At 48.5% G+C, this 11,448-nt stretch overlaps 1 protein-coding gene across 1 annotated transcript; it reads left to right on the top strand.

Moving 5' to 3' along the window:
- Positions 1-8,264: 8,264 nt before the first annotated feature.
- Positions 8,265-9,813, top strand: LOC124653436 (NAC transcription factor 29-like). The gene is made up of 3 exons (XM_047192503.1): positions 8,265-8,562; positions 8,656-8,945; positions 9,111-9,813. Exons 1-3 carry the CDS (start codon positions 8,394-8,396, stop codon positions 9,672-9,674), a joined length of 1,023 nt encoding a protein of 340 aa, XP_047048459.1. The 5' UTR covers positions 8,265-8,393; the 3' UTR covers positions 9,675-9,813.
- The last annotated feature ends 1,635 nt before the right edge of the window (positions 9,814-11,448 follow it).

Raw genomic sequence — 11,448 nt, 5'->3', positions numbered from 1 at the left:
GGACACTCTCAACTTTGATCACATAACAGAATAGATAAATGCATACTCTACACTCTTGTTGGATGATGAACACATTGCGTAGGATTACACGAATCCTCAATGCCGGAGTTAACAAGCTCCACAATTCAATGTTCATATTTAAATAACCTTAGAGTGCATGAAAGATCAATAAGACTAAACCAAGTACTAACATAGTATGCACACTTGTCACCTTCACACTATGTAGGAGGAATAGATCACATCAATACCATCATAGCAATAGTTAACTTCATAATCTACAAGAGATCATAATCATAGCATACACCAAGTACTAACACGGATGCACACACTGTCACCATTACACCGTGCAGGAGGAATAAAACTACTTTAATAACATTGCTAGAGTAGCACATAGATAAATTGTGATACAAAACACATTGCAATCATAAAGAGATATAAATAAGCACTTCACTATGCCATTCATAACAGTGAATAAGTATTCTGTGAAATATAGCCTAAGAGACCCACACGGTGCACACACTGTCACCTTTACACACGTGGGACAAGGAGTCTCCGGAGATCACATAAGTAAAACTCACTTGACTAGCATAATGACATCTAGATTACAAGCATCATCATATGAATCTCAATCATGTAAGGCAGCTCATGAGATTATTGTATTGAAGTACATAGGAGAGAGATGAACCACATAGCTACCGGTACAGCCCCGAGCCTCGATGGAGAACTACTCCCTCCTCATGGGAGCAGCAGCGGTGATGAAGATGGCGGTGGAGATGGCAGCGGTGTTGATGGAGAAGCCTTCCGGGGCACTTCCCCGCTCACGGCAGCGTGCCGGAACGGAGACTCCTGTCCCCCGCATCTTGGCTTCGCGATGGCGGCGGCTCTGGAAGGTTTCGTGGGTTTCGTCCTTCGTAATAGGGTTTTCGCGACGGAGGCTTTAAATAGGCGGAAGGGCAGCCTCGGAGGGGGCCCGGGGCCACCACACCATAGGGCGGCGCGGACCCCCTCCGGCCGCGCCGGGTGTGGTGTGGGACCCCGGGGCTTCCCTCCGGCGGCTCTCGGGTGTTCCGGATGGTTCCGGGAAAAATAGGAACCCGGGTCTTGATTTCGTCCGATTCCGAGAATATTTCGTTACTAGGATTTCGAAACCAAAAACAGCAGAAAACAAGAATCGGCACTTCGGCATCTTGTTAATAGGTTAGTTCCAGAAAATGCACGAATATGACATAAAGTGTGCATAAAACATGTAGGTATCATCAATAATATGGCATGGATCATACGAAATTATCGATACGTCGGAGACGTATCACCCCCTATACATGCAGAATCTGCCTAAGTGTAGGAACCCCCTGTCCGAGAGGCCGGACACACCTGGGGGGGTAGCCTTGGATATAAAACCATCTCAAATCACTTTTTTGCATTCCATGTGGACACACATAAGTTTTGGGGCCATTCCCTTGATCCGATGCTCGATTTCCGATGAAACCCTAGTTCTGTTGACCGCGCGGTCTACCCCTTTGATCGCATCCCATCGGGGTCCCCGGTGGGCATATGCCTCCATTTGAGCTTGGTTAGGTCATAGGTACATGTGGAAACAAGGATCATCCCATATGATCCCAAGTTTCTCTCCGGTTCAACTCCGAGGGAGTTCCCCCTATACATGCGAATCCGCCTAAGTGTAGGAACCCCCGTCCGAGAAGCCGGACACACTCAGGGGGTAGCCTTGGATATAAAACCATCTCAAATCACTTTTGTGCATTCCATGTGGACACACACAAGTTTTGGGGCCATTCCCTACATCTGATGCTTGATTTCCGATGAAACCCTAGTTCTGTTGACCGCGCGGTCTACCCCTTTGACTGCATCCCATCGGGGTCCCCCGGTGGGCATATGCCTCCATTTGAGCTTGGTTAGGTCATTGGTACATGTGGAAACAAGGATCATCCCATATGATCTCAAGTTTCTCTCCGGTTCAACTCCGAGGAGTTCCCCCTATACATGCAGAATCCGCCTAAGTGTAGGAACCCCCGTCCGAGAAGCCGGACACACACGGGGGGTAGCCTTGGATATAAAACCATCTCAAATCACTTTTGTGCATTCCATGTGGACACACACAAGTTTTGGGGCCATTCCCTAGATCCGATGCTCGATTTCCGATGAAACCCTAGTTCCGTTGACCGCGCGGTCTACCCCTTTGATCGCATCCCATCGGGGTCCCCGGTGGGCATATGCCTCCATTTGAGCTTGGTTAGGTCAGAGGTACATGTGGAAACAAGGATCATCCCATATGATCTCAAGTTTCTCTCCGGTTCAACTCCGAGGGAGTTCCCCTATACATGCGAATCCGCCTAAGTGTAGGAACCCCCGTCCGAGAAGCCGGACACACTCGGGGGTAGCCTTGGATATAAAACCATCTCAAATCACTTTTGTGCATTCCATGTGGACACACACAAGTTTTGGGGCCATTCCCTACATCCGATGCTCGATTTCCGACGAAACCCTAGTTCTCGTTGACCGCGCGGTCTACCCCTTTGATCGCATCCCATCGGGGTCCCCGGTGGGCATATGCCTCCATTTGAGCTTGGTTAGGTAATAGGTACATGTGGAAACAAGGATCATCCCATATGATCCCAATTTTCTCTCCGGTTCAACTCCGAGGGAGTTCCCCCTATACATGCGACTCGCCTAAGTGTAGGAACCCCCGTCCGAGAAGCCGGACACACCTGGGGGTAGCCTTGGATATAAAACCATCTCAAATCACTTTTGTGCATTCCATGTGGACACACACAAGTTTTGGGGCCATTCCCTAGATCCGATGCTCGATTTCCGATGAAACCCTAGTTCTGTTGACCGGGCGGTCTACCCCTTTGACTGCATCCCATCGGGGGTCCCCCGGAGGGCATATGCCTCCATTTGAGCTTAGTTAGGTTATAGGTACATGTGGAAACAAGGATCATCCCATATGATCCCAAGTTTCTCTCCGGTTCAACTCCGAGAGAGTTCCCCCTATACATGCAGAATCTGCCTAAGTGTAGGAACCCCATGTCCGAGAAGCCGGACACACCTGGGGGGTAGCCTTGGATATAAAACCATCTCAAATCACTTTTGTGCATTCCATGTGGACACACACAAGTTTTGGGGCCATTCCCTACATCCGATGCTCGATTTCCGACGAAACCCTAGTTCCGTTGACCGCGCGGTCTACCCCTTTGATCGCATCCCATCGGGGTCCCCGGTGGGCATATGCCTCCATTTGAGCTTGGTTAGGTCATAGGTACATGTGGAAACAAGGATCATCCCATATGATCTCAAGTTTCTCTCCGGTTCAACTCCGAGGGAGTTCCCCCTATACATGCGAGATCCGCCTAAGTGTAGGAACCCCCTGTCCGAGAAGCCGACACACACCGGGGGTAGCCTTGGATATAAAACCATCTCAAATCACTTTTATGCATTCCATGTGGACACACACAAGTTTTGGGGCCATTCCCTAGATCCGATGCTCGATTTCCGATGAAACCCTAGTTCTGTTGACCGCGCGGTCTACCCCTTTGACTGCATCCCATCGGGGGTCCACCGGTGGGAATATGCCTCCATTTGAGCTTGGTTAGGTCATAGGTACATGTGGAAACAAGGATCATCCCATATGATCCCAAGTTTCTCTCCGGTTCAACTCCGAGGGAGTTCCCCCTATACATGCAGAATCTGCCTAAGTGTAGGAACCCCCTGTCCGAGAAGCCGGACACACCTGGGGGGTAGCCTTGGATATGAAACCATCTCAAATCACTTTTTTTCATTCCATGTGGACACACACAAGTTTTGGGGCCATTCCCTACATCCGATGCTCGATTTCCGACGAAACCCTAGTTCTGTTGACCGCGCGGTCTACCCCTTTGACTGCATCCCATCGGGGTCCCCGGTGGGCATATGCCTCCATTTGAGCTTGGTTAGGTCATAGGTACATGTGGAAACAAGGATCATCCCATATGATCTCAAGTTTCTCTCCGGTTCAACTCCGAGGGAGTTCCCCCTATACATGCGAATCCGCCTAAGTGTAGGAACCCCCGTCCGAGAAGCCGGACACACTCGGGGGGTAGCCTTGGATATAAAACCATCTCAAATCACTTTTGTGCATTCCATGTGGACACACACAAGTTTTGGGGCCATTCCCTACATCCGATGCTCGATTTCCGACGAAACCCTAGTTCCGTTGACCGCGCGGTCTACCCCTTTGATCGCATCCCATCGGGGTCCCCCGGTGGGCATATGCCTCCATTTGAGCTTGGTTAGGTCATAGGTACATGTGGAAACAAGGATCATCCCATATGATCCCAAGTTTCTCTCCGGTTCAACTCCGAGGGAGTTCCCCCTATACATGCGGAATCCGCCTAAGTGTAGAACCCCCTGTCCGAGAAGCCGGACACACCTGGGGGGTAGCCTTGGATATAAAACCATCTCAAATCACTTTTTTGCATTCCATGTGGACACACACAAGTTTTGGGGCCATTCCCTAGATCCGATGCTCGATTTCCGACGAAACCCTAGTTATTTTGACCGTGCGGTCTACCCCTTTGACTGGATCCCATCGGGGGTCCCCCGGTGGGCATATGCCTCCATTTGAGCTTGGTTAGGTCATAGGTACATGTGGAAACAAGTATCATCCCATATGATCTCAAGTTTCTCTCCGGTTCAACTCCGAGGAAGTTCCCCCCTATACATGCAGAATCTGCCTAAGTGTAGGAACCCCCTGTCCGAGAAGCCGGACACACCTGGGGGGTAGCCTTGGATATAAAACGATCTCAAATCACTTTTGTGCATTCCATATGGACACACACAAGTTTTGGGGCCATTCCCTACATCTGATGCTCGATTTCCGACGAAACCCTAGTTCTGTTGACCGCGCGGTCTACCCCTTTGACTGCATCCCATCGGGGTCCCCGGTGGGCATATGCCTCCATTTGAGCTTGGTTAGGTCATAGGTACATGTGGAAACAAGGATCATCCCATATGATCTCAAGTTTCTCTCCGGTTCAACTCCGAGGGAGTTCCCCCTATACATGCGAATCCGCCTAAGTGTAGAAACCCCCTGTCCGAGAAGCCGGACACACCTGGGGGGGTAGCCTTGGATATAAAACCATCTCAAATCACTTTTTTGCATTCCATGTGGACACACACAAGTTTTGGGGCCATTCCCTAGATCCGATGCTCGATTTCCGATGAAACCCTAGTTTTGTTGACCGCGCGGTCTACCCCTTTGACTGCATCCCATCGGGGGTCCCCCGGTGGGCATATGCCTCCATTTAAGCTTGGTTAGGTCATAGGTACATGTGGAAACAAGGATCATCCCATATGATCCCAAGTTTCTCTCCGGTTCAACTCCGAGGGAGTTCCCCCCTATACATGCAGAATCTGCCTAAGTGTAGGAACCCCCTGTCCGAGAAGCCGGACACACCCGGGGGGTAGCCTTGGATATAAAACCATCTCAAATCACTTTTTTGCATTCCATGTGGACACACACAAGTTTTGGGGCCATTCCCTACATCTGATGCTCGATTTCCGATGAAACCCTAGTTCTGTTGACCGCGCGGTCTACCCCTTTGATCGCATCCCATCGGGGTCCCCCGGTGGGCATATGCCTCCATTTGAGCTTGGTTAGGTCATAGGTACATGTGGAAACAAGGATCATCCCATATGATCTCAAGTTTCTCTCTCGGTTCAACTCCGAGGGAGTTCCCCCTATACATGCGAATCCGCCTAAGTGTAGGAACCCCCGTCCGAGAAGCCGGACACACCTGGGGGCTAGCCTTGGATATAAAACCATCTCAAATCACTTTTGTGCATTCCATGTGGGCACACACAAGTTTTCCAGCCGATTCCGACGCTCCGGTGGTCCGTAACTTGGAAAACCCCGGGCGGGGACCCCACGGATCTACCCCTATAGCTTTCTCCGTGCGAGGGTTTACCGAGTGGACTTTTTTATTTATTTTGCTTTGTTTAGGACATATGTACATGGAAACCATAGGTTGGCATACTTTACCATAAAATAGGCTCCGTTTGAGCCATGGCGGGGTTTCCACATACGGATCCTGGATTTTACCAAGTGTTAGCCCATTATGCGGAAATCGTCAACGTCGGGTACATCCAAAGTTAGCCAAACCTTACATCACACTTGTACATATATGTTAGGGGCAGAAGCAAGTTTTCCAACAATTCTGACGCTCCGGTGATCTGTTTCTTGGGAAATCCTAGGGCGGGACCCCGCAGATCTACCCCTAGGGTATGGGTTAGGGTTATAGTTAGGGTTAGCAATGTATGTGGAAACCCTAGGGTTAGGGTTAGAGTTAGCGTTAGCAATGTATGTGGAAACCCTAGGGTTAGGGTTAGGGCTAGAGTTAGGGTTAGGGTTAGAGTTAGGCTTAAAGTTAGGGTTAAAGTTAGCAATGTATGCCATCTACGAATTCTTAAAAAATAGAACCATTTTTTACATAATTCATACTAGTAAATAAATAATAGAAACATAATATAAAGTAATATGAGAGAGAGAAAATAAAAATAAAATAAAAAAACCTATATGCCGAGGGTGGCCGTCGGCATAGGGGGCCATGCCCTATGCCGAGGGTAGCCCTCGGCGTCCGTCCGACGCCGTGAGAGGGCGGTGACGGTGCGGGTGCGAGGGGAGGTGATGGAGACCTCTACGCCGAGGGCTCAGTAGACGCCGAGGGCAGCCCTCGGCGTAGCCCCTCTACGCCGACGGCATCGGTACGCCGACGGTCGTCCTCCGGAGGTGCCCTGGCGATGCCGTACGCCGACGGCCCCGATAAAAAGCCCTCGGCGTACGTGGTGGCCGTCGGCGTCTCTGCCGATTCCTGTAGTGTTTCCACAAATCTATTTTGCAATCAGATGGTCAAGAGTAAATTAATGTTAGTATGCATCAATGGTCATATGGGTACTTTGACGAGTGAATGTTCTATTGTACAACATTTTAAGTTCTATAGTGTCCAATTTAATAACGGAATAAAGATTGGAATCGATGAAAACTAACAAGGCCCGTGAGAACAAAAACTTTGCAACAGATTGTATTTTCAAAGTGTTGTTCTCCTAGAGTTAGAAGTTCTTAGGATATGATCATGTGTCGTGCTATGATTGTTCGATCAACTTTTGCGACGGAATCATATTTAGCATGTTCAAAGTGTTCAATGCATATTCCTTTTATTATATGCCTACCTCTTTCATCCTGTTTACCTACTTCGAAGCAGAATACACCATGTTTTAGACATGGATATACTCCCAAAGGTGTAGCTTTGACCTTATGTACAATATCTACAATCTTCATTTAACATTGGCAACCTGCAAATGCAGAGTGTCCACCTCTCCTGTCATCCCATGAGTTTTTTTCTCTGCCAAAGTGCACGAAACCTTAATGGCTGCTTGTTTGAACATGTGCAGAGTGTCCACATCATCAACCATATCCTTGTCAGCTGCATGACCATGCATGCATGAGTTTTTTTCGGATAAATGCATAGTCGTGCTACTTTTAGCATATATAAAAATTGTCTTTCATTCTCGCGGCAACGCGTAGAATATCAGTTAGTTTCTTAGAGTATCTTCAAAAACTTACTACCTATTTTTGGTAAAAAAAAACACTATTTTGGCTAGAGGAGAGAGAAGAAATCCGAAGCACAAATTATATTTGCTTTGGATTGCTAAAGGTGAGAACACATAACTTAAAAATGCAACGTATACTACAATGATCTATTGGTTGTATTAATATTTATTTTTCAAATAACAAAGATATACTGGTTATGATCGAACATCTTGATGTTCGATTATGTATATCTATAGTTGCCTTTTGTCTAAATTTGTACATACTACATCTCTATACATTTTTTTTGTTTGATCTTGTTTTTTTGCATATAATAGATAGAACATGTTTCGGAATCAAGAAGAACATGTAGTCACCTTCGCGAGAAAGAAAGAAACAGAATACATACTCTCAACATTGATTCACATGTGTGGTCGGCGTTGTGTTTCATGTGAAGTTCATGCATGCCAAAACTCACGCGGGCGATAAAGATGCGCGCGCATGTGCCTAGATACCAGGATCAATAGCTAGCCACCCGATTGCCCCTGTGACGTAAACTGGGTAATGAAATACCGGTTATGCCCTGACGATGCTAATCCACCCACCACCTCGCAAGCGGACAAGCCATGGCAGCTATAAATCCAGGCCCCAGGCCCTGCATCTCAAAAATTTCAAGCCTCCCTCATAAGCAATCAAGCAGTAGCCATCCTCTTCTCCTCCTCCCGCCTTCCAGGTAGCTACCAAGCTCACTGTCACCATACATCAGCTGACAGCTACCAACTCATCCTGATTCCGTCCCCACCGTCGACCAGCCATGCCGAGCTCCGCCGCCATGCCCGCTCTCCCTCCCGGCTTCCGGTTCCACCCCACCGACGAGGAGCTCATCGTCCACTACCTCTCCAGGCAGGCCGCCTCCATGCCCTGCCCCGTGCCCATCGTCGCCGAGGTCAACATCTACAAGTGCAACCCATGGGACCTCCCCGGTACATATAGCTCATCAGTCCCTCCATTAATCAACTCGGTCATCGATCTTTCTCTGCTCTAACTAATCTTCTTGGTTTACATGTGTTTCGCAGGCAAGGCCTTGTTCGGGGAGAACGAGTGGTTCTTCTTCAGCCCCAGGGACCGCAAGTACCCCAACGGCGCGCGCCCCAACCGCGCCGCCGGGTCCGGCTACTGGAAGGCCACCGGCACCGACAAGGCCATCCTGTCCACGCCGGCGAGCGAGAACATCGGGGTCAAGAAGGCGCTCGTCTTCTACCAGGGCAAGCCGCCCAGGGGCGTCAAGACCGACTGGATCATGCATGAGTACCGCCTCACCGCAGCGGACTGCAAGACCACCAAGCGCAGAGGATCCTCAATGAGGGTGAGATTTTTTTTCTTCACTTCTTTTTCTTTTTTCAGGAGATGTTATATTCACTTTGGTAGTGGTGGCAGTTACTTGTAAGCTACTGCAACTTACTGACTACACAAGAATATATTTGCATTTGAAATGGCTAGTTACTGAATTTAATCTGGTTTTTATATGCAGCTGGATGACTGGGTGCTGTGTAGGATCCACAAGAAGTCCAGCAGCAACTTGCCCAACTTCTCCTCTGACCAGGAGCAGGAGCAGGAGAGCTCGACCGTGGAGGACTCCCACACCACCAACAACCACAACACTGTGTCCTCCCCCAAGTCCGAAGCTCTCGACGGCGACGGCGACGACCAGGTGCAGCTGCAGCAGTTCTGCCCCATGGCGATGACCAAGTCCTGCTCCATCACGGACCTGCTCAACACCGTCGACTACGCCGAGCTCTCGCAGCTCCTCCTCGACGGCGGGGGCGGGTCGTCGTCGGATGCCGCCGGCGCCATGGCTGCCTTCCAGCCGCCGGAAAGCCCGCTGATCTACGGGCAGCCTCCATGGCAACAAACATTTAACTATAACAACAATCACCTCGACGTGCCGCAGTTAGATGACGCTAATGGTAAGTATAACGGGATGAAGAGGAGGAGATCCAGCAGCAGCTTGCTCTGCAACCAGCTGCAGCTCCCGGCGGATCAGTACAGCGGCATGCTGATCCACCCCTTCCTGAACCAGCAGCTGCACATGTGAAAATCAGTCACAGACCCGGCCGAGAACTTGGAACTGGAGTGTTTTACCGATCGCTGTTCCATTTGAGCCTGCTGTAGATCGATCGCGTTGTGGCAGATCGGCAAGAATCTAGCTGTGTGTGCCGTGACCGATATGAACGGAAGAACTTCAGAATTCTTCGTTTAATTATTAGTACAAGGATGTAAAATACGGGTTGGTGTGGAAATAAATCAAGATTGCATGATAATATATGATGCAGATTTCTTAATTAACCTTGAACTGAGATTGATTGGTTAATTCATTCAAGAATATATGCAAAACCAACGACGCATCCATGGTCGACACACGCAGCCTGCCTTGTTAATTAATTGAGGGAACTTACGATGCGCACACAAGCATAGTTAATTAGCTCGGCGTGTTGCTAGCGTGTGCAGTTTAGTAGTATATGGATCCTTATCCTCCGTACATTTGAAGGAATCAACCGGATTAGATTACTCGAAATGTGTTAAGCTCGTCACTAGAAGCCAAAGTTCAAATCAAAGGTAAAATACCTATATAAAACCCCAGGACCAATAGATTGGCAAAACGTCATCTCACAAGAACCATCTAGCTAGGCATATCGCATCAATTAATTGTCGCAGGACAAAAGAAGAAGGCGGCGGCACACGTTGCTCGATCAACCACCTATTATTCTTAACCAAAACACTTATACACGTGTGAGTGGGACCATGTGAGTATATCACACGTTCCATCTGACGACGATACACACAGAGCTGATCCCCTCCAATTTGGTCAAGACCGTCTCCCTATTGGAGACACGGATTTGTTTAGCCCTTGGTTTGAAACCATCATACGTATGCCATGACAGAAGATAGTGCAGATTAAGGGAATGTGAACCAGTAGTTAATCAACGTTAGCTATGGCTTAGCTTTTCCGATCTGGTCTACCTCTACGGCTCTACCACCCCATGGTTGGAAATTGGAGCACATGCTAACAGGGACTTCTCGCTCTTAATTGGTGCTTCTAAGCTAGTTTAAGCTAGCAATCGCCGGATCAGCCTAACTCCGAGCGCGATTAAAGGGCGATGATGATAGATGAGGGAGGTTGGTTAAGATAAGAAGGCTCCGTCCTAATCAGGCTGCAGCTAGCCCTGCTGCTAAGTCGTGACCGAAGCTCTCTATGCATGAGTTATGATATGTTATCCCTAACTCAAGCATGCATGCGAAAAGCTAGCTGAAAACGTTGTGTGGGGCTGGGTTACTATAGGATCATCGTACGTCAAGAGGTTGAAAGCCTTATCCGTGAGGTCACACGAGCATGACATGGCCGGCTTCCCTTTTCTAGAATGTGGCAGCTAGCTAGCCACTAATAATTGGTTGCTTGTTGCCTGGTTAGCATGAATTCGATCTGGATGTGCTAGTATGGTCCTGGATCAACTTTGAGAAGGGTAATGCAGGAGCTTTTGAAGCTTATATTAGGTAAATTTTCTTTTTCCAAAAAGATGACCTAGATATTTTTACTGAACGGTCATGGATAAAACCACGTCAACTATATCTTTTTGTAGATAACGAAGGAGCGCTCTGAGTCCCTGCATATATCCGAGGAATCACACAACCCAAGAACCTTGCCTGGTTAGCATGAACTGGATATTGATTCGGTCTAGTATGGTCCTGGATCACCTTTGAAAAAAGTAAACGTGAGGCTTTATTTTTCCAAAAGATGACCTAGAGATTTAGTGAACAACGCATGAACGACTTTTTTTTTGTCGACAACGAAATAGCACTCTGAGTCCCTG

This window comes from Lolium rigidum, chromosome 5, assembly GCF_022539505.1.
Source record: "Lolium rigidum isolate FL_2022 chromosome 5, APGP_CSIRO_Lrig_0.1, whole genome shotgun sequence".
NCBI lineage: Eukaryota > Viridiplantae > Streptophyta > Magnoliopsida > Poales > Poaceae > Lolium > Lolium rigidum.
This window is presented reverse-complemented; position numbering and strand designations above follow the sequence as displayed.

Bases quoted from the DNA above. Each gene is read 5' to 3' on its own strand.
- LOC124653436 (XM_047192503.1), top strand. From the start codon at position 8,394: ATGCCGAGCTCCGCCGCCATGCCCGCTCTCCCTCCCGGCTTCCGGTTC. The intron at 8,563-8,655 runs GTACATATAGCT...TGTGTTTCGCAG, and splicing joins CAACCCATGGGACCTCCCCG to GCAAGGCCTTGTTCGGGGAG. The intron at 8,946-9,110 runs GTGAGATTTTTT...TTTTATATGCAG, and splicing joins GCAGAGGATCCTCAATGAGG to CTGGATGACTGGGTGCTGTG.